Source organism: Leptodactylus fuscus, chromosome 2, assembly GCF_031893055.1.
Source record: "Leptodactylus fuscus isolate aLepFus1 chromosome 2, aLepFus1.hap2, whole genome shotgun sequence".
Taxonomy (NCBI): Eukaryota; Metazoa; Chordata; class Amphibia; order Anura; family Leptodactylidae; genus Leptodactylus; species Leptodactylus fuscus.
The window spans coordinates 190413811-190438242 of record NC_134266.1 but is presented as its reverse complement, the minus strand read 5'-3'; the positions used below and the strand labels follow the sequence as shown (position 1 = coordinate 190438242).

Sequence of the window (24432 nt, the reverse complement as noted above, 5' to 3'; positions counted from 1 at the left end):
CTAAGCTATGTTCCTGCAACATGGGGCCTCAGATACAATTTTATTTATGTATGGGTGAACTTGTATAACAACGTAACCCAATAAAGATTTTTTCTTTTTGTGGCACAGTATATAGAATACACCAGATTTTTCTTTAACGTGGTGCCCAATTTTTTAACATTAAATTACTTTGGGGTTTAAAGTGATCCCTGGAAAGGACAGACACAAGAACAAGCTGTACTATGGAAATGGCCACTCTGCTGAGTACAGATCTCAGCTGGCGGTCAGCACAGCAAGTTCCTTTATGCGACTTACCTTGTAAATAACTCTATCAGTCCATCAGAAAAGTATTACAGCTTAGAAGTTTCTTGGTCACTTGATAATTATCGTCTAGGAAATGGCCATTTGCTGGTCATGCTTTCTTTATTGAACTCTTAAATGTAGTTGCTTCATGCACATTTAATTCAGGATAGTATAACATTTACTCCATGCACTATACTATACAGTACTATACTATACTATACTATACTAACTATACTATACTATACAGTACTATACTATATCTGATGTATCAACCCACTACTGTTAGTGAAAATGAGTGTAATATGTCAGCAAAGTTGTCAAATGTTTCCCGTTACAGCAGCAAAACTGTCACTGCAACTTTTGTCTGCGATACAGGAAACAACTCATGATCAGTGCAGAATAAGTAATGTAAAGTATTTCCAAAGTTGCTCAACTTTTTCTGTTTTCTCTAGAAATAATGTGTGTAGTAATTGTAAACTGATCTTTTAAAGGGGACAAAAAATAAAAACTGATTTGCCATAAACTGACACAAACGGTCAGTTTTTTGACGGACATCCATTGACTAATCCATCTAAAATGACGGATTTGGGTATCTGCTGTGTATCCGTTTATCATCCATTTTGGAACAAACTTTTTTTTTTTTTTTTTTTTTTTTTAACTGTTTGGCAGAGGACACATACCAGGTGCAAGTGTAAACCTAGCATCATTGATGGATTATTTTTGTTTTTCAGTCATTCCTTCTCTAATACTTTTAAAACCTGGTCAATCCCTTGATCTCTTCCCCCACCAATGGATAGGGACACTTGCATTTTTGTTTCAGTTGGTCTTTTAAATTTAAATATGCATAAACTTGAATATAATTGAATTTCATTGGAGATGTGTGTGAATTTACGGATTTTGATTTTGCCATTCTACATTATGTTAATTTATAATTTTGTTATCTTTATATTTTTGCAGCTAAGAGCCCCAGGAAAAGCACTTCTAGACGCTGTATGTAGCCACCTTAACTTAGTGGAAGGTGATTACTTTGGACTGGAGTTTCAGGACCATAGAAAAATGATGGTATGTCTTGTTATTGGTAATAAGTGGAGAAGAAAACAGATTTCATTAAGAAAAATTTATTAGAATTTTTTTTACATATACATGTGTACTATTACACTTTAAACAGGACCTGTTACCACTTCTGACATGTTTGTTTTCAGGAAAATATTCTGGAGCTTTTTTTTTTTTTCTTCATATAAGTCATCCAAGAAACTTGTGAATAAATTGGGACAGAGTGTCATGAGGGTGTGGCTCTACACATCATGTGACATTATCCAGTCAGTGCTGGCAGTGTCAGACTGGGTAGGGGCACGGGAAATGGTAATATCTAGTTGTCATACAATTCTAGGAGAATTACTAAAGGAATGGCACAACTTGGTTATGAGATATGATGCTCCAGAATGGTTTATCGCATTTACTTAAAGTGACACATTTGGAGAATTGACTGATCCCTTTAAAACATGCCAGTCTCTAGTGTTCTGTTGGAGAAAATCTGTCACAACAAAGCAAAGTACTACTGATTTACATCAGGGGTAAGCAGCCTTTTTGGTACAACATACCAGATTAAATAACAAAAATGAGAGATGAGGTACTTTGTATCCCACGCAATAATTTACGTTGTTGACCTCAACATCATATGCACTCATGATAGCACTTGTAGTTTTAATACAGAGCTTAGACTGCATGTATATTACAGCTAAGTGACCCTGGCCTAATATTGTGTTCCAATGTATGCTGGATGCTCTATTAGCACTGCTAATATAAAAAATCATGCTGCACTATTTTTTTTGTAGGAACATTCCAGGTTCCCCATACACAGTATGATGCCCCTTAGTGCCTCTCACACCATGTAATGGCCCTTCATGTCCAACACACAGTATATTGCTCCTTAGTTCGCACACACCAATAACCATGCCAGCCATACACTCTGTTTCCTCTTTCACTGAGTGACTGTATGCAGTCACATTGTCCTCCACCTGCTGCCATGTTATGGACAAGATCACTGTTTGCAGAAGACGGAGATGGCAGAATATTTATTTCATGTTACTTTCGTCTTTATGTAAGTTTTCAGTTATTCTAAAGTACCTTGTAGCGTGCAGTAGGCCAGAAATTCTCTTAAGGGAGTTGTTCACTTTCAGATTATTGTATTCAGATTATTATATTGAGAGACAAATGTTATTGTTTTTTTTATAATGAAAAGTAATACAATTTACCAATATACTTTCTAGATTTCTGATTTTTATCCACTTGGAGTAAGCAGAATGAATGATGGCAAGCAGAGATCTAGAAAACATGAGGAATTGATGTAGAAAGTATATTGGAAAATTGTACAACTTTTTATTATACAAACATTTGTGTCTCATTATTGGTCTGAAAATGGTCAAATCCTTTAGAGAGTCTATCATTGGATCAACACATTTTTCACTAAGCACATATTGGAAGAGCCTTCAGAAAGGCTATACTAGTCCTACTTTCCTCCTTCTTTTCTAATTTTATAAAATTCTTTTCTAACATGTAAATTCTGTACTCTGAGCACAAGGGGTCCTTACTCCTGTACTCTGTGCACAGCAACATCGGTAGCATTCCACCTCCTTCTGCTTTCAGACGCCCCCTTCTTTCAAAACAAGTCCTCCTCTTCATCCTCTTTGCTGCATCACCAGCATCAAGTATCTTCTGCAAGATTCAAATCCTGTGCAGGTGCAGTATGCTAGTGTAGTTCTAAGGAGTGCTCAGTACTGCACGGGATTTGGATCTCACAGAAGATACTTGATGCTGGTGATGTAGCGAAGAGAACTTGTTTGACTGTGGATGGGTTGTTGAATGGAAGATTTTTTCAGATTTTGCATTAATTGGCTGAGTAGCTAGGAAAGAGCTGTTCTTACACCCCGCAAGTATTTCTAAATTTGCAAGGCCTCTGCTATTTCTAACAAACCACTTTGCTGACCAATGTGCAGACAAGGTGGCATTGCTTTAAACAACTTGTGGTAGAATGTAGTAAAAACAATACTGTAGTAAAATCAGCTTTGTCTTTTCAGGTATGGCTGGACCTACTGAAACCGATTATTAAGCAAATCAGAAGTAAGATAATACAATTTTTTTTATATATTTTTAAATTTATTTAAACATTTTAGTCTTTACATCTTACAAATTGGTTATGTTTTTACTTGGTGTTGCTTTGTGCTTGTCATTGTCCTTCTCTGGTATTTTTGATTTTATCCTCACATCCAACCCATGTGGTAGAATTTTTCTAATGAAATACTCCATATTTCTGGTATGATTTGCCCCCCCAAAAACTGGTGCACGTGCCTTGCATTCCATTAATGAATAAAAGTGTCATTGTTTTAAGGCATTGTGGCCTTAGAGGCATGGCTTAAGGTGTCCCTACATCGACTAGCTGTTCGGTACTCCTGAGTTCTGATTGATTCCTGTTATTGTGCAGGGTAGCCAATAAGAATTGGTGTACTAACAGTGTCTTCTTGCCAGCAATGGGCACATTAGCTCTACAGTCTTAGAGGCAGTACACCAGGTGGCGCTATAAAAAGTATGCATCAGTAATAACTAATCACAGGAGCATTTTTATAAAGTTATTCCATGTGTACCAGAGTCCATTACAGATCGGATCCTTTCCTCAGAGTAGTCTTGGACAATCCCTTTAAGGTTTTGTTAACAACTGTGTTGTGGCTTCCATTTCTAACCACATTCTAGCACCAGATTCATCCCACATTAGATACAATTCCAAGTCCATTCAGCGCCATATTGACTGGAAGAAATGTGCTGCATGTAGCAGTCTTACTAGAATCTGCAATGTAGACTCCAACACAGATGAGAACATAGACTTATATGTATATCTTATAGAAGAAAAAAATTGATTCCCTTTGCATTTGCATTATAGGACCCAAGACTACGGTTTTGAAGTTTGTTGTAAAGTTTTTCCCACCGGATCACACTCAACTTCAAGAAGAATTAACAAGGTTTGTATCATCAAATTTATTTTTTATGTACTTGGACCTCCATTGTCCTCTAGTGCTTCTGTGCATGCCTGTAGGGCTGAAAAATCAGGTCAGGTAGCTAAAATACCGGTATGTTAATATTTGCTATTGGTGTCTTACTGTGTTTGTTTGTTTGTTTGTTTTTTTCTGTTGGCAATTAATAAATTTGCCTTGCCTGGAAGTTCTACAAGGTTCCAAAAAAAAAATCAAAAAAAAAAATCAAGATGACGTCTAAAGTGCTTTAACTAGCATTATAATCTAGAATAATTTGGCAATCATTTATTAAAAGGTTTTGTATATACAAGCCTCTCCACAGTGTTTAGACACCCACTGATGACAAATAGAGTGGCGGCCCAATGTTGGAGATAACCTAAATACAGCATCTGTCTATCTCCAGTAATCCCATAGATATGAGCGAAGCAGCAGAGTGCATGGGCAAATGCTACAGAAAGGGGTGCAAAATACCCCCGCTCTCATGATTTGTGGAGGTCCTAGAAGATAAAATTCCCTTTAAGTGATAAGTGCCGCAAAGGTGCAATAATAGAAAACATTTAGAACAAGGTATGAACCTTTTTGGAGCACTTTATACTTTTGCATACTGTAATGTGTTTCAGGTCCAAGCCGAAAATCCCCAGTCTTGCAAAACCGATGTTACCTATCTGGTTTATAATCACAAAATTGCAGGAGTTATGGCCCCGCAAAGTAAAAGGCTTACTTCTGTAACACTTACAATAGAGGTAGCGGACTGCAGATTTCAGAAATGAAAGATTTGTGAAAACTAACATTTGTAAGCACCACTGCTTGGTTTTGAAGAATGTTTGTTTGGCAGGTTGTGAATTATGAGAACATGGCCAGCTGGCAGCTTTTTTTTGTAGCTTAGAAGTTTTTCAGCAATTTTGGCAATGTGTACTACACAGCACAGATCAGCCCACTTAAAGGAGGTCATTTTTTCTGTTACTTGTTGTTAAACGTTTCATGATGATGTGTGAGAAGTATTAAAACAAAACCTGACTTTAAAGCAACTGCAAAGCCTGAAATAAATGGTAGAATAAATGGCAGATAATCCTGTTTGTCAGTCTGCAGCATTTTCTGCATGTTCCTGAAACATAAAAAAACACGAAAACTTGGTGATCTTCAGTAGTTGATACCTTTTTAATGGCTAACTCATAATGATGACAAATGGCTAATGTTTCGAAGCGCAAAAGGCTCCTTTGTCAAAGCAAATTTAAAAACATTTTTGAAGTATGCATATATATATATATATATATATATATATATATATACACAGAGCAGGCACAAAGGGTGTTAGATTTCAGGAGGAGGGGGGGGGGTTGTTAGTAGTTGGTGAGACAATGTAAGCAATTGGTGGAGACATTTGGTCGAGACAATGTGGTAATTGGTGGAGACAATATAAACACTTTGTTCACCTTGTTCCTGAAACAGTCTTGCAGAAATCCTGCAGAGAACGTAAGAGCTGATCTTCTTCTGATTTCTAACTTTAAAGGGGTTATTTCTTTTCTAAGATTAATGGCATACTCTAGAACCGGTTCTGAGGTAGCGTTGGAGAGCTGCCACTCACTGTTCAAAATGTAGCAGCAAGAGTAGGTGCTACAGCACTATCCCATAGACTTCAATGGGGCACCACTGCAGTTTGTACAGTGAGTGAGCAGCTCCTTTCTCCTCTACCTCAGTACCAGTGTTCTGGGGGACGTTGCAGGTGTTGGACCTTTGCAGATCTAATATTGATAGCCTATTCTAAGCCAGATATCTTATCCATTACCCTAACCAATCAGCTATTTGGTGGCTGCAGCTTTTGTACAAATGCTGCAGCCTCTTCATTGATTGCCCAGCACAGCTCAGTACATTGTATAGTGACTGTGTTTGGTATTGCAGGGTCTGAATGGGATTGAGCCGCAAACAGGCTATGAGGCAGATCAATGTGGTGCAAACGGCCTCATCAATATTTAAGTTCTGGAAAAAAAAATTAGGTTAAGACCACATGTAGCAAAATGTAGCTAAAAAGGCAGGAAAAACTATCCCAAAACCGCTTGCATTTTTCATCTGTTTTCGGCTATAGTTGTTTTTTGCCTCCACCCGTATAAATTTATGTGGAAATCACAGAATTTACATAGGTAAGATTTTACATTCTGATTTTCACAGATTTTTTTCCACAGTATGGGATGGGATTAAATAAAATCTCATACACTGTGCTGGGACTGTAAAAATCCAGTTTTTATATGCTGAATTTCAACAACTTGTGGCCTCAGCCTAAAAGATATGCTGCACGTCTCAATTCTAACTGTAATATGAGATAATATAGAACCAAAGGAAAGGAGGAGATTATGAGAAGAAAGGCTGCAATATATATATATATATATATATATATATATATATAATTTTATTTATTTATTTTTATTTTTTGCAGTTTTTAAGGTTGTCTAAATTAACCTCTAATGGTCTGTGGCAGTTTTAGGTCACACAAAGTGCATAGTTAATGCTCAGCGCCATAATGGTACAGCACAGATACAAGAGTTGGAAAGTTCTCCAACCTCCACAACTTAATTTCCCAGATGTTGTGATTATTAGCGATTGTATTATTTAGGTGGTTTCAATGGTGGTATCTGTTCTTCAAATTTCACAGTCCTAGCTTTCCACTTTTAAAGGATGTCTTATTTGCTCTATTTGCAAATGCGACCTGATCTGTTTGTACTTGTGCTGCTTTTCTTCTGCCTATATTGTTTTGTTATACAAGCCATTTTTTAACACCTTGTCTATACAGTATTATGTCTGTAAATACATCCCCTTTCAGTATCTGTCTTAGCGGATCTTTATACCCCGGTTGGTATGGCTTTGAATTGACCCATGGCTCACATTTCTATGTCCTCTCTTTGCTTGCATAAGTTACATTTCTTATGCCGGAAAAAAACTTAGTGATAAGCTTATATATATCTGATATTTATATAACCTCAACAAATCGCACAGCTCTACGCAACAAGCGGATCACTGGTTAAAGGGCTGCACATGAAGTTGTCCTTGTGACCATTCTGCCAGCAGCTGACTGTTTAATACAGGTCATGTAACCACAGGACTTACCTTGTCAGGGTTTTCCTGGCTATTCATTGGGTTTGGTAACTCCAAGGAGAGAACATGAGGAGCTTTATTCTCTTTTCTGCTGTCCTATTATCCCAATATCATTCAGCTATGAGACAGAAGTGGGAGTTCATGTAAGTCAATGAGCTCTTGTCTACACGCAGGGCTTGAAGCTGACAGCTAATCGGCTGGCTGCATTTTTCATGCACTGATAAATAGTGCTCATGTCTGCAGGCTACTCACTAGATTATTGATTTAAGAAGAATTTCCCCAGGACACTAATAACCATTTTCACTGTCAGAAATTCTTATAAAACATTAGGCTCATTTGTTCAGCTTTCCATTCAGACAACATGACATTTGTGAGGAACTTCTTGCATACATTATTTCAGGGCTTGCTGCATTATTGTAAATCCTCAGCATGATCTTTGTTGAAAATCTTAGACATTTTTTTGCCACTTGACTGACTTACTTTAGTTTTGCCCCAATAATGTTGTAGACACATCACTTTGTGGCCTAATTTTTTCTTCAAAAGTTGGATAAAAATACATTTAAAAAACCCCTGAATTTTGTATCCTTACTCTAAGAACGTTTTTCTTTTTTTCCTTAGCAGCGCCATGTGAAAGAATATAGCAACGTTCTGGTGTCTTTGGTACATTTTTGAGGGACACCATAACAAAGTCTGAATTTAGTGCCAAACAGTTAAGCGATATGTGTTATGTTATCGATTCCAAAAAGCATCCTTAAATACCTCAAACTTAAATGCAGGGAGCTCTGCATACAGGCTTACCAAAGGCAGAAGGTGGGACAGAAGGATATCTTTGCTACTCTGACAAGCATACACACCTATCGCTTACGCTCCATTGTCCAGTATTGCTGCCCATTCAGTATTATGCCGATACTGTGGTGTGTGTGTGTCACTTGACCACTGAATCTCATAAGTTGGTGGTTCCTTATTTGCAATCACTGTAACCACTGATTGGTCTCTGCTGTCCCTTGAGATAGAAGACTTCTGGCAATGTGGCACCAGCACCGCTTTTTACAATGCGCCAGGCTACCCACCACTTGCTCCAATTCCTGGACAACCCTTTTAAGTAATACAATGAAAGAAACCCTCCCATAGGAAAACATTTGTTTCTTTTGCCATATCTTGCCTTCCCTCTCAAAGTAACTAAAAATTGCTTGCCTTGCTGTCCACACTCAGCTCTGAGCACCGGACCATAGGGCCACATATTGGAAAAAGTTGATTGTGTGTAAACTTTGCCATAGTTATTGTGGTACCTTGGCTGATGTTATGCTCCCTTCACCTTTAATTGTGCCTTGTCTTTTTTGTAGGTATCTATTTGCTCTACAAGTGAAGCAGGATTTAGCACAAGGCAAGCTAACCTGTAATGATAGCAGTGCTGCCCTCCTCATCTCCCACATTGTACAGTGTAAGTTTTTATATATAATGAAATATGATGAATATATATATAATTTTTTTTTTCCTTAGATTTTTTCCTAGCTTTTTCCCTATTGATTGCAGATTATCGCTAATATTTAGGTTTTCAAATTCTGCTGCTATTGTGTTTTACAAGTAAAACTAATAAGCATGTTAGGTGACTCCCCTCTTGGTGAACATGCTCAGCAGTGATGAGTGACAAATTTTAGGATGCTCTCTGGTAGAAAAAAAAAACCTCTTTCCATTATAAATTGAGTTTGTGTGTAGTCTAATGCTATTAAATAACTTACTGACATCTTTATTGTGAAGTCATGTGCTCTCCTTTTGAGCGCTGACCTCCTCTTTGATCCTCTCATGCACACGATGTTTATGGTATAAACAGGAGGATAGACTCACAATGCAGGTCTATGGGGGTCAGGTTGAGGCTCTAATAGACTTGCATTGCAAGTTTAATCTCCTGTTCGTAGTGGAAACTCTGTGTACATCCAGAAGGGAGCATATAACTTTACACTAAAGTTGTCAGTCGGCTATTCAAAAACATTACTGTACTGCACACAGGCTCATTTTAAAACAAGGAACAAGGGGGCTAAAAAAAATTACTGGATTACTTAGGGCTCGTTCACATCTGCGTTCTGCTCTCCGTACTGCAGGTTTCCGTTTCCTGCATAAAACAGAGGCAGGAGACGGAAACCTGCAGGAGTCTTTCTCACCCATTCATTTGAATGGGTGAGAAAGCTGTCCGGCCGTGAGCGGCGGTTAGCGTTTTGCGCTCTCCACCGCGAAACCGGGTTTTTTAATCCGGACACAGAGTCGGACATGCAGTACTCTGTGTCCGGATTAAAAAATCCGGTTTCGCGGCGGAGAGCATAAAAAGCCGGACCCGGTCTGTGCTTTCTGTTTTCTGGCATGCAGAAGACAGAAAGCACAGAACGGAGACCAGAACGCAGGTGTGAACCTAGCGTTATTTAAAGGCCTTGACTCTCTTTAAAGCAGTTTTTACAGGAGGAAATGTATCACTTTTATTGCCAGTTCAAAATATGAAAGTATTTAAGAAAAGATACAAACCCATATAAATATTTTGGTAAAGCAGATCATTTTCAGGGTCAAGTTTGATACCTGTGTTTTCACACTTCAGAGTCATTTATATGCTATTAAAGAGATTAGATGCTGTTGAAAAAATATTGATACATTTTTTTTGCCTTATTTCACAATGTAATGTGACCTGTGTTGTCACCTCTGAGGACAAAAAAATATGCTTTCTTATGCAACTATATTTCTATATTTATATACTGCATTTCTATTGAAATTATTTGGTAATGACTTGTTGCTTCCTTTTCCTAAACTTAGCTGAAATTGGAGATTTTGATGAGGCTGCTGACCGGGAGCATTTAGCAAAAAACACTTACATGCCCCAACAAGAAGCTCTTGAAGAAAAGATCATGGAGTTCCATCGGAATCACTTGTGAGTTTTTGTATTGTACCGATTTCATTCTGCATTTTCAGTACTTTTTAAAGATGTCATCTCGCCCTATTTTGCAGGGAGTCTTCTAGTTTTCAAGCCCTGTTAGGTGTAGGCCCACGCTACCTTTATTAATGTCTGTTGTTCTCATTCTATGTTGAGGCAATGGTAGTATGAAGGTACCCTTAGCATGTCAGTTACACTTTTCACATGGGCCCCTGGTAGTTCATTACATAGATAAAGGTAGGGATGGTTTAGAACGCTCTGTGTCTGTACACTTGTCTCATGTGGTTACACAGTCCTTTCCCTCCAGTACCATGGAAAGCAGAAACGATCACTTAAGTACTTTAGCTATGTGTGATCTCCCTGATCCCCCAACTAAAAGACTGTAGCCACAGGAGGATTGAGGGCAACTGTCAACAGTAAGAGATGAGAGGGAATTTACATGCTGTTCAGGGGTTTAATATAGTATATAGAAAGAGTACAATGAAGATAGTACAACCATGTGTGGCATTACGGGGTTAACGCAATGTATAGGAAGACTACAGTGCTGTTAGTTAAGCCATGCATAGGGACACACAAGGGTTGATTTAAAGTATAAGGAAGGGTGCAGGAAGAATTTTTCTTTTTTTTTTTTTTCTGGTCTGACTTTATTTTGATGTGTTATTTAGTTGCCTAGCCCTCCCTACAGCTCAGATATATTGCCCTGTAAAGATGTCTCTCCAATTGACACCTCTCACGCCTTGTCTTGAGAGCGAGCGCTGTTCTACAGAATACCATAGTAGGCCATAGTATTTTATACATTATGTTCTTTGAGCTCAATAGAAGTCAAATTGAAGGGTTATTTGATTCTTATATTGCCTGATCTTTATTTCTGTTGCATGATGGTTATAACCCTTTGCTTTTATATGGACAGTGGTGTAAAGGGATATAAGTGTGGGTGCAAATCCATAGGGTCCAGAAGTTGATCAGTTGATCCCACCAGTAATAATCAAAAAAAGCAGAACTCCAAAATAGTGAAAAAGAACTGATGTGAATTTATTCCAAGGACACTCCTTACACTTACACTCCTAGGACTGAAAAATAGCTCTTGGAACAAATACATGAGTTCTTTTTCACTATTTTGGAGTGCTGCCTATATATATATATATATATATATATATATATATATATATATATATATATGGTATATATATATATATATATATATATATATATATATATATATATATATATATAGGTAGAAGTGATTTCTAATAGCAACATGGCCTAATCAGTATTTCTCAATTTACTGTATACAGTGGACAGACACCGGCTGAATCAGATTTCCAGCTTCTGGAGGTTGCTCGTCGCTTGGAGATGTATGGCATCCGACTGCACCCAGCCAAGGATAGAGAAGGAACTAAAATCAATCTTGCTGTTGCCAACACAGGAATCCTTGTATTTCAGGTTTGATTAATTTGATAGCAATATTCTTTATAGTCATGTCACATGAGCAACTTGTGGGGCAGCCACCAGTGTCTTGGAATCCCTTCAACTGCAATGTTTTACTTGCCTGCCTGTCTCCTCTACAACATAGACTGTACGTGTACATTATCTTCTTCAGCTTGGCTGCCAGTTCACCTTCTTATTAAAGTGAATGGGACAGGCCAGGCATGCATAGTATCTTGGAGGTGTGCTGTCGCTTGTGCCTGGAAACTTTCCTAAATATATACCAACAGTATATATTCCCAGTTTCCTAGTCCTGGACAGGTGCTCATATAGTCATCCAGCAGCCCAGAACGGTGTAGAGAAGTTCAGTCATAACATAGTTTCCTATATCTTGTTGTTTAATATATCATGGTAATTGTTAATGGGTTTTTTTATTTTTAGTATCATTTTTCCCATTCTGTTGAAACCTTTTTCTAAGCTGAAATAAAGGAGTGAAAGGCTAATGTTCCACATTGACATCTATCTAAGCTTTGAAATATGCCGTATGAATAATGCATTCAGCCAGCCATTCAGTATCTTTCTTACATAGAGAATAATATATGGTATAAAAATGTAAAGCAAAATCAGGTTGTGAAATTATCCTTATAGATGCACAGGTTATTAACATGGGTGCTAGATTTACAATGTTGGGTAGCCTTCAGGCCACATTCTTTAGCCATGCCATGACAGTGCCACGTCACTGTTCAAGGGTCTGTCATGATCCTGTCACCTACAATAGTGTAGGGGTGTAGTCTGCTGTCAGTCACTTTCTTTCACCCAACTGTTGGCATCCGCAACAACCATCAAGTACATGCTTTGTAACGATGGAACAACATTAGGGTTGAGCCGATCTTGAGATTTCAAGAGCGATTTTAAAATCCGATTTCCGATCATTTTCCGATCATTTTCGCGATCGTGAAATTTGCTCGATCGCCGATCGGAATCCGATCCTTTCCGAACCCGATCCTCAACCCTAGTCAATGCTTCTCTATGGGAAAAGTCACTTTTAGGGTTGAGCCGATCTTGAGCTAACCTCCGATCTCGATCCCGCTGGAAAAGATCGGGTCGGAATTCCGATCTAGATCGTGAAATTTACTCGATCGCCAATTGAAATCCGATCTTTTCCGATCCCGATCGCTCAACCCTAAACAGCATCTACTGAATAGAAAAAAATAAAATATCACAAACTGATTTCATATGACTGTCTTAATGGAGTAAAGATTGTTTGAGATTTGAGCCATTTCTGCTGTATTAAAGGGGTTGTCCAGGATGAAACAAAAACTATAATTACCCATATCCCTGGGGCGGTCATGTCCCAGAGACGCTTTCTGATAATCTGGTGACGTGACATTCTATTTTCCCTATTTCCAAAACGGAACGTCACCATTACTCCTGCAACCCCGCCTTCTCCCAACCCCATCATACCCCTCTCCACAAGCACTTGCGCAGTCAGGAGGAGGAGCTTCTGGTCTTGTGTCCACACTGGCAGAGATGAAGAGAGGTGTCTTCATCTTGTGCACAATGAAAGAAAAGGAGGAGCTGTCTCACTGAGAGGAAGATAGATAAGTATGATATGGTGGTGGGATGGGCTGAGATAGAGAGGGGTTGTGAGGGAGGGAGATAGTGTGGAAAGCTACACAGCAGGAAGATACACTATGTAAACAAATGCAGAAGGTACCAGGAGCTCCTAGACACATCCAGAAATCACGAAAAACACTGCTAAAGGTATATGGGATAGCACTAATAGACTTTGTAAAAAGATTTAAAAAAATAATAATTTTTGCCCAGAAAACTCCTTTAAGAGTAGATTGTAATAGTTATGTGCAGCATACTGTGCCAGAAAGGGTTTCTTAAAGAAAAAGAAAATTGCAGATTCATTACATGGATCTAAAAATATCATTGCAACATCATTTTTCTTTAAATTCTATTAAATGTTTGCTTTCTACAGGGTCACACAAAAATTAATGCATTTAACTGGGCCAAAGTGCGAAAGCTTAGTTTCAAGAGAAAAAGGTTTCTTATAAAGCTGCGCCCAGATGCAAATGTAAGTAACAGTGTTTAAAGTCTTGTAATTTTTTAGGACCATCCTATATTGCTTCATCTGTCACTTTTCTATAGGTTGCCTTACCCTGTGTGCAGATGCATGTCTACAATAATGTGTACAAAAAAATAGATTTTGAGTAAGGTTGTTCAATCTATTGCTTATAGGGGGAAGCAGGTAAGGGTATTTTACATGTATGCTGACATCTGCATCCCATCTTTTTCAAAGGAATATGCATTGTGGTTGATTCAGAAATAGTGCTGTGTTACCACACTGGGGTTGCCACTATTAAATGGGGGGAAAAGCAAACTAGAAAAACTTTTTTAGGGTACTGAGAGAGTAGTGCAAGTATAACAATGTCTGCAAAGCGCTGCAGAATGTGATGGGGCTATAGAAGTAAACAAAATAAATAAGTATGTGGTACATATCCTCTTTCATTAATAAATGTGAATTACTCAATTTAAAGTCTTAAACATATATATATATATATATATATATATATATATATATATTCATTTATTTTTTATTTTTTTTAATAATTCCATATTTTTGCGCTTTAGAGTTCTTACCAGGATACCTTGGAATTCATGATGGCTAGTCGGGATTTCTGCAAATCTTTTTGGAAAATATGTGTTGAGTACCATGCCTTTTTCAGGCTCTTTGAGGAACCCAAACCAAAGCCAAAACCAGTTCTTTTCAGTCGAGGTTCTTCTTTTAGATTTAGGTAAGCACTTAGCAATTTCTTCAACATGTTGTTATATTCATCTGAGTAAATCATCATATCAGAGACCATTACTAATTCCTGTACAAAATAGATACTGATCATAATACTGAATCCATCCACTTCTGGTGATCTACAGAAAAGATGCGAGATGTTATATTTGTGGACACAACCTATATTAATCATATGTGAGGCTGTAGTTCTTGTATTATGTTGTGTATTGTATTGTGGCATTAATGCTGTAGATTGTCTACTTGTCTTGCATTACTTAATCTTTCTTGTAAGAATATGTTACACAGGGTCAGTGTTAGATCAGTGCAGTCACAAGCCTCCAGCTAGTACTTGTAAAATCACCAGATATACCTGATATGTTGTTCTGAAAACATGACACACAGTTCTATTTTATATCTTCTGCCCCAGGCAGGTTTTACGACTTGCAAGTACTTGAAATGGGTCTGATTCATTGTGACATAATGGCACAAACTTTTGTCTTGCGAGACTTTCCGTGTAAATCATGATAAAAGCTGTAACAGCAGCCTTCTAAAAGTTGTATTTACTGCAACTGCAATAGTAAAAAGAACACTGAATAAGGCCCTAGAAATGAATCATGTACTTTGAGCACAACAAAGTATATACTGCAGCTCTCGACAGGGTATGAGGGTGCTTATGAGTTGGATAGTGGCCCTGGTAATATATAATACAGACCCTCATAAGTTACTTAACATACATAAAATTATATAATTTTTCTTCTTTAGTGGCCGAACACAAAAGCAGGTTTTGGATTATGTGAAGGAAGGAGGACACAAAAAAGTGCAGTTTGAGAGGTAAGGCATTCAAGATCAAGAAAATGTCATAGTGCTGTATACATTAACTAGAGCTGAATATCTAGTGATTGATACCGTGCAGCAATATTGGATTATCCTGAATGTTACCGTACATCGCTGTTGTATTCTGCTCTTGGCATTGTTAGTGTTGTATGCTTGTTGAAACCGTTGTTCATATATTATTTATAATGAATCTGTCAGATGATTCCCTATTGAGAGTAGGATATAAAAGATGGGGATAAGCTGACCATTGTGTTGTATAGGTTTATATGATTTGGAGCAGGAATGAAAAGCATGGCAGAGATGAACAGGACTCCTAGGAGAGAAAATGAGAGTCCTGCTGATCCTCCCCACACAGTGACCACTTTTTCTGTACACACCGATACACATGTGTTTGGGGTAAGCAGCACTCTTACTGTCTCTCCTAGGATAGGCCATCAATATAGAAAGTATATAAACACTTTAAAGAGTTATGAAGGATAGACATTTGCTGTACTATAACTTTTTTATGTAATTTCTCGTAGGAAGCACAGCAAGCTTTGTTCCATAAGAAGTTTATCTACACCCTCATCTGATCAGATTTTAGAGGTGCCAAAACAAGTTAGTAATTTCAGAATATGGTTTGTCTTTTAAGGCTTTGTTGAATTTTTCCATGTTACAAACATTGTACCTACAAAGCAATCTTAATATGACAGCAGGATTTTGTTATTGCATGCAGATTATATTAGAAATGACTTGGGTATGTGCATTGAAATACATTTTAACGCAATCTCAGCCATGGCCAGCATTAGGGGTGAAATTACACAAGTATATGAGGGCGCTGCAAATGTCAGTAAATCTCACCAGCACGTATGTAGTTACTCCAAGTCTGAAGACGTACTGGTACAGATTTTGCTGCAGTATTTTGAGCCAAAGCCAGGAGTGAGTTCAAAGGGAATGGAAAATATAAAGTAAGGACTTGCACTTTTCCTTCTTGGTGAATCCACTTCTTTTACTATGAAAGAAACTGTAGCAAAATTTGCTCCTAAAAAAGCTACAAAATCACAATTCTGAGAACTTGTCACTGGCATAGCAGTTGCACATTTTAGGCGCACGGGCCCTGATTTTTAGACCTAAGATGCAGAATATCAGCAGTTTTTATCACTGTTCTCCTTTAAGAAAAAAAAAAAAAAGCAGTGAGCTTTTTGAAAACACTTCACCCTGTCACAGGTACTATAACTCACACCTTGGTGTGTGTTCTAGCACAGTTCTAGCACATGGGACTTTTCAAGGTACACCAGAAATATTATTACCGGAGTTTCTGGCACAGAAAATTCCAGTCTTCGTATATTCCCCCTAATGTATGTATCCAGCATAAGACTCCTAAACATGATTAATGAAACTTCCTACCTGAGATATCCCTTATAGGTGGTTTTATGTTATAGTAAAGGGGTTTTCCAGGACTATTAACCCCCTAACAGTCACATTAAAATTGTAAAAACTTTCCTGAAAATGTGATTTTTATTTATTTATTTATTTTTTATTGCAAATTTGGAACTTTTGTCTCAAATAAATATTGCTGGCACATAACTCTGGTGCTTTGTGTGCAATTTAAGCCTTTAACTCATTTTAGCCTTAAACCATTAATTATTTTTTCACTCTCCGCATTCCAACTTTCATTCCAACTTTTGATAGTTTAGCCCCCGTGGCTCCAAAGTTAGAGGCATTTAAAGTCACTGTTCCATCTTCAGTCACCCTGAATGTTTCCTGCTGGGGAGACACTATAATTTACTTTACTTTAAACCCCGAGCTGGATTTATTCAGAACTATGAGGTAAGAGAACAGGGTTAATTGATGTCCTATCCTGAGAATAGGTTATTAGTTGAAGGTCAATGGGATCATGTCTTTTGAAATGGCAGTGGCTCTGTCTGAGCTCTGCTTCTGCTTCAAAGGCTATATGACATCAGGGTCATTGGTCACGTCTGTTCAGAGCTCAATTACATTCAAGAATATGGGCTGAACTACAATACCAAGCACAGCCGCTATATAAATATGGGCTGCTTTGGTAAGTACTGAAAAGGTTGCCGTGCTCCTGAATGCTGTGGCTTCTTGAAACAGCTGATCTTCAAGATTCTTGATTTCCGACATGAATCCCGTGGACCCTATAGACTGTAATGGAGATGGACGATTTTCTATTGAAACTGATGAAGAGAAAAGTCCTCCTTGTAGGACTTTTCTTTCCACCGATTTTTAAGCAGAATCTGCGGAAGGGTCTCCAACAGAGACTACAACACAGATGTGAATCCAGCCTAAGATCACTGTCATGGAAATGGATTACTGAAGTATCTAATCCTTTCAAAAAATTGCATAATATAACAAAATCTTTTGTAGTATCCTTAGGTTAAAGAAATAAATTTAGTACACTCTTAGGTCCTATTGTCTGCAGCCGCATCTTGCCTGTGTTTATTCCTAATGTTATAGAGGACCTTTCACCTCCTGGGGCACATGCAGTGTAATACACTGCTAGAAAGTCAGCAGTGCACTGAAATCGGCTTTCACGTTCTGTGCCCCCGGTGAAGCGCTATCTGTGCCGATACCGTAGCTCTTCACTGTCAGAAGGGAGTTTCTCACAGTCTGTCAGGAACGTCCTTCCTCACAGTAGTGTCTATAGCGTTGTACTGTGAGAGGGGGCGTTCCTTAACGCCCAGCGATGACGCTGAGCGGTGAGGAACGTTCCCCCCATACTCGTCTATGGACGAATAAAATCAGGAGGGGATGGAGGCGTTCCTCACCGTTTCACAGTACAGCGCAGTAGACACTGCTGTGAGGAACGCCCTTCTGACAGTGAAGAGCCACGGTACCGGCACCGATAGCTCTTCAATGGGGGCACAGAACGTGAAAGCCGATAGTGCACTCAATTTAACACACTGTCAGCTTTCTAGTGGTGTATTACACTGCATGTGCTCCTGGAGGTGAAAGGTCCTCTTTAATGTACTTAAATTAAATTCACAAAATAGCATGTTTACCCATGAACATTTTAGGATTTATCTTATTTGCATATAGAAAATTAACTTTTTTTTTTGGTAATATATTTTCCAGTCTTGCAGTGTTCCTACACAGACACTAACAGTCTTCAACTATTGATCTCTAAGGATAGGATATCAGTTATTCGCCTGTAAAACCCCCTTAATAAAATTACTGCTTGCATAATAAAAAGCTTATACAGCTTTTTAATATACATCCTATTTCAATTATCTACCATTTTCAGAATCTCACCAGTTAGTGAGTCCACATGTTTTGATCAAATTGCTATTCTGCAGTGTCTGTAAAATCACAACAAAGTTATCTGTTTTTTTTTTTTTTTTAATGATTTAGCCAGTGGGCTCACTTCTAAGTACCGGCGGCCACCATCAGGGCACCTGGAAATGGATTTCTAGGGTTTTTGTTTTGTCAGACGTACTTACCTCCACATGTACTTAGTATTTAGTATGTACTTAGTTGCCATAGAGGTGTCTGAGGTGTGTGGGGACTTAAATAATTTATGTCCCTTTTTCTCACAGCCTCTCACATTGGGTTAGGTACACATTTTTCATACATGTGAGCAATAATAGTCCTTTCTCTATACAGTTGTATGGATAGTAGGTGAGGTCAGGAATGAGATTCTTGTGACCTGCACTTGAACCTGTACTTTCACTAATAATGCCTGTCTGAACTTTAACAGGGATAGTGTGTTAACAGTGTTATCAGTAACCCACCCTTTTTGAGATCACACTATTGTGTAGAACACAAGTTGAGTTTATTCTTATGAGATTTTTTTAAATTAATTTATTTATATGCTAATAAAGGTTAAGTTTTAGTTATTCCCCTTTGAATCATTTTCATATTTGGCATAGATTAGTGGCAAACTGGCTACTCAAGATGTGCCAAATGTTTTAAGAGGCATGCATCTCTTCATAAATTTGGCACATCTTACTCGGGCTTCTGTATAAGACAAGACTGTACACCCCCAGTCTTTCTAGTTTCTGCTCATGGAGAGCAAGGCACACAATCCTGAAAATGGTGAGAAATTGAAAAGTATATATTAACCTCCTATTGTATACGGTATGTATTATATCCTATTCTCACAGATGCAGTAGTAGTTTTGTCTCTGTAGTTGATGGTTGTATCAAGCACTTTTCTTCACTGCTATTTACTGACTTTTGATTTTTTTTATTATTTCTTTTTGTTGTTCCTTTATAATATGCAATTTTATACTTTTTTTTTTTTTTTTTTTTTTTTTTTTTTAACAGCAGAGTCCTAAGATAACCCTTATACAGACTTCTCAACCAGACGAGATACAAACTTTATCAACATGCAAGGAAGAGAAGTTAGTGACTGAGGTGCTTATACAACATAAAAGTCCATCTCCCAAGAAAGTACCTGGGGAGAAGAAAGCAAAAGAAGTAACACATTTAACAATCGATGGGGAAGAAGCGGCCAAAGACCACATACAGCTGAATATGAAGAACGCACACCAGCCAAGCACAGGTCCAGCATCCCGGGCTGCTCATGGCAGCAGTAACTCAATTCCTTACATTGACTGCAGTGATGTAGATAGCGAATATGATCTTCACAGAGCGCTTTTAATACGCTCACAGTCCCAAACAAATGACAAGGATGAGGGTGGTTTTCATTGTAATGGGATCTATAGAACAGAAGATTATCTTAAACATTCCAAATTGAAGCAACAAATGTCTTCTGTTCGGTCATCTTCTAATATTATTGAAGAATACATTGATGATGACTCGGCAGGCATGTCCTTTTATGCTGGCAACAGCCCTAAGATGCCCAGACACAGTTCTTTGATAGACGAAATGTTTAGTGGCCCAGATAGCCGTAGTCCTTTTGCAAGTCCAATGTCACCCAGTAGCAAGGGATCAAGTCCAAATATGAGTTTTAACAGAAGTGGATCTCCGAGGCACGTTTCAGAAAATGTATACAATAATAATGGGGCTAGACTTCCAGATAATGGTGTTGTTAGCTGCAACTATGATTATGCACCGTATGACACACCTTTAGATCGGCCACATATTCAGAAACTTAAGAGTGGCTACCGCAACCATTCTGATACTGATCCTTTTATCCTAAGTCAGATGGCCTCAACACCTGTAGCAGACCGTAGAGCTGAAGAGCAGAGATTAGACCATCTGGCCAAAATGGCTGCTTTAGAAGCTAAAATGTTGTCAAATGGACTTTTTGAGAGTAAGCAATCTAAGTACAGCCCCATATTACGATCTTCTGTTATAGGGGAAGAGCACTTGGGTGGTGTACCTATGGCTGATGGTTCCACTAGCAGTGGTAGTGAATCAAGTGATACAGATTCAGATATAGGTGACTCTTTTAGTCACCCGCTTGTTTATGGGAACCCAATAGTGTTAAATTCATCACCAATGCCTAGAAATAACTACTCATTTGGCAGCCTTCAGCTAGACGAGTATGCTGAGGAAGTAAATGATGAGGACACTGTCCTTAGTTTTAGTGATGAGGATGGTGCCCATGTTTTCAGTTGTTAGACAGTTGGGATTTTGTTGTCAGTATGTAGTTGAGTAAAACCTGCATGTTAAACAGTTCTTTTTCCTATGGTAAGGCTATTTTAGACCTAGTTTGCACTTTATCTGTTACTAGGAGTAGTTCTCAAAATGTATTTGCCAGTGTATAATTTAATAGTAGTAATATAATAGTGTTTATAGATTAAATCATGTGAATAGCAGTCGTTCTTAAATTGATTTTTATAGTTGTCCGTGTGGACTAGACGTGTTTGTATTGGACTTTTTGGAGTAACATAAGGTGTTGAGCTAAAATTGCACTAAATAATTCATGATGCAGCCTTTTGTAGATGCTCCACACCTTGTATTAATAGGGTTTTGTAGGGAACCAGTGTAATGATGGTAACTATGCCTTAGTGTATTATAAGCCATATCTTTCCAGGTTTTCTGTATGTTTGATATTGGATATACTTATCTATTTGCAGTGCCTACTGAACTCTGTTACGAGTTATTTACATGGCCATGATGAACTGTAGAAATCGTTGAAACTTGTTTTTTTCCTCCTTCTATAAAACCTTTGTGCAGTATAGCTCTTTTATTGCAGCCTATTGGAAAACCCATGCTTGGAGATTTCTTCTTTTACTCCGTCAGATGTAGATGGCGCATCTGAGATCTTGTATTGTCTCTGTCCTGTTATGGAGCATTTTTAGGGTCCATTGACAACATTTTGATGATCATTGGACACATTTTGTGAAATTCCATGATTAAATTACATATGTTAGGAGTACTTGTGTGGCTTTCAGGAGAGCCAGATAACTTCTAATTCGATATGCTGTAAAAGTCTTTGAATCTAATATCCAATGGACCTGTCAAATGCTAAGGTAATAAATACTGGACAATAACAAAGCTGTATTGAAACATACAACAGTCCCGCCACATATACATGCTGTTACATACTTGTATACATTATGTTACCAGAGGAATCTTCTAATGAAGTGTAGTCTAATGGACGTTTTTATTCCATTTTAGGTTTGTGATCTTGTGTTTGTTAGATAGTGTGATAAGTAGTGCCAAATTCCATGAAATATATAATATACGCTCCAATGTCTTATACTTACTGCAATATTTAATACTTTACTTTTGTTTGTCCAAAGCTACCTATTGTTGGCCTATGCTTAGCATAGGTTATTAATATGAGATATCTGCTCTGTGTACAGAGCAAGAAGCAGATACTTCCAAGCAGTGTGTAATATGCCTGTGCCGTTGGAGTTCAGCTGCCATTCAATGTGCTATTTGGTCTAGTACTTTTGACCGAATCAGCAACAGTGGCTCCTAATGGAGTCTCCAAAGCAGATATGAAGAAAATCTAAGTGTATTTTCTTGTGTATAGCTGATATAAACTAGAATATTAGTTGAGATGCTTTCCTGTGGACAAGGTCATTTGTTCACTTTAATAAGATAGGTCAGAATCTCCTAGAGAACAAAAGGCTTTTCAAGAAAACATAGGCTAAGCCCAATTATGTCTTACCACTAGACTTATGTGGGGGCTGAATTCAATATAAACCAGCTATATTAATAGCAGCATAGAGGATTATTCAAAATTTTGCTGCAAAAAAACAGATATGTCTTTACACAAAAGAGTGTCCAAGTTTTCCCCAAAAAAATTATAGGTGTGTTTTTTTACGTTCTTTGTTTTATGGAGATTTTGCAGCGTATGCTAACATCGCTAACTCCATCAGACCTGGTAAATACAGCACTTAAATAAAATGACAAAATCCATCAGTCTGAAACAGATACCGGCAGATGGCTGTCCTTGGCTGACATGGATTTCTACTAGCTCTAATCTTCACAGACTGCCACAGCCACTTAAACAAGTATGATTTACAGCTATAGGTAGCATAGGAATCCCAATGTCTTCAGAAAGTCAACATTCAATGAATATAATCACAAACTCTTTAATATCTCTTCTTATGAAATATAAGAAGGAATGTAAATGTCATTTAGAGTAACAAAATAACATGGCAATGGTTTAGTAGTTCAGACATTTTTAGTAGCAAAATGTGCTTTAACCATATTAAAGCAAACCTGTCACATTGCAAAAAGCAGCCTGATATGTGGGAAAAATTCCAGCCTAACTTGTCATTTTATTCAGTTAAATTTGCGCTTGATGGTAAAATGGGCAGTGTTGCTCACAGTATGACTGCATTGCCTGTGTGAGTGTGAAATAGAGATCACTGGACCCACTGGACTCCTAAGCTCAGACTGAGCAGAGAATTCATGAGAAGTTATACTGGAAATGTATATACACAACCTGCTCTATAACAGACTGCCTGCAGATCAGCTCAGACTGAGCAGAGAATTCATGAGAAGTTATACTGGAAATGTATATACACAACCTGCTCTATAACAGACTGCCTGCAGATCAGCTCAGACTGAGCAGAGAATTCATGAGAAGTTATACTGGAAATGTATATACACAACCTGCTCTATAACAGACTGCCTGCAGATCAGGCTGCATTTTTCACATGATGGTTGCCTTTAATAAACAATGCCTTGGCCTTTGCTGTAGGCTTTTTTCTAATGTGCGATGTGTATCAGCTCTGCTTCTAAGTCCTGCTTTTACATTTACCCTTTGCCCGGGATAAAACTTCTCTGTTGGATTTTTGCTCCGCATCCTAGAGAATCCGCTTCTGACCATTCTTTTCCTTACTGTAGTTACTGTACCATACACATTTCTACCACTGTCCAGAGTTGCCACCTCGTGAAGTTTGTGATGCAGTTATGTGAGATGTCATGTTTGTTACACAATAACACACGACTTACAAAAATAATAAGGGCCTTTTCCAGTCTTCTTCCATAACCTTGTTGGGGTTGCTTGCCTACTAAATATGTTGTTCTTAACTTTAATGCAGAGAAAATGGCAGATATCACTAACCCCGAACACACAAGGTGGTGTGAATATGTTTCTGGGCTCTGTTTGCTTCCCCCCACCCCCTGCTAAACTGTTTCCTATTACACTAATTTTCTTGTAATCCACTACCCTAAGGAAGGCATTCTCATTTTTGTCATTTGTTAACTACTATTAAGAAAGAAATGTGCTTATGTTGCATTGTAAGTATTGCTTTTGTCAGCATGTATCCTAAGATGTGGAAGGGGGCTTCTGTCTTCATCTTCCAGCATGTTTTATCCTGTACCTCACATTTTTCTTGGTCTTGTTTTGATGTTTCTTTTCTTTGGATTATCCATATATGCATAAAGATGCCTTTCTTTCCATCACTGTGATCCAGCCTTACATGGATTATAAGAGGAGAATATTACACGAATTTAATAACACATGCCTTATGTGCTCAGGTGTGTTCATGGTATCCTGCTTTCAGCTAATGTGGTTATGTAAAGTACAATGCCGGCACAGTAGTATATGTAAAACCAAGCCAATACTGGACATTCACGTCCATGGCATGTATTAAGAATTTAGCCGCTGGTTTCTCCAGTGTTTGTTCTGTATGAATAATCCATGTTCATTGGATCACCGTTGACTTGGAAAGGTGTCTTATACAATGGGCTGTATGT

General features: G+C 38.0%; 1 protein-coding gene across 3 annotated transcripts in view; it reads left to right on the top strand.

Annotated features, from left to right (window-relative positions):
- FARP1 (FERM, ARH/RhoGEF and pleckstrin domain protein 1) overlaps positions 1 to 24432 on the top strand; it is a 129209-nt gene that overhangs the window by 83817 nt on the left and 20960 nt on the right. The window contains exons 3-13 of one of the 3 annotated variants that reach the window (XM_075265329.1): positions 1240 to 1344; positions 3360 to 3402; positions 4217 to 4295; positions 8738 to 8835; positions 10191 to 10305; positions 11604 to 11751; positions 13721 to 13816; positions 14374 to 14537; positions 15290 to 15358; positions 15883 to 15946; positions 19627 to 19864. In XM_075265329.1, coding sequence (XP_075121430.1) covers positions 1240 to 1344; positions 3360 to 3402; positions 4217 to 4295; positions 8738 to 8835; positions 10191 to 10305; positions 11604 to 11751; positions 13721 to 13816; positions 14374 to 14537; positions 15290 to 15358; positions 15883 to 15946; positions 19627 to 19864 — 1219 coding nt within the window. Of the gene's footprint in view, positions 1 to 1239; positions 1345 to 3359; positions 3403 to 4216; positions 4296 to 8737; positions 8836 to 10190; positions 10306 to 11603; positions 11752 to 13720; positions 13817 to 14373; positions 14538 to 15289; positions 15359 to 15882; positions 15959 to 19626; positions 19865 to 24432 lie in introns of all 3 variants that reach the window. The other 2 variants (XM_075265328.1, XM_075265327.1) reach the window with 2 other exon arrangements.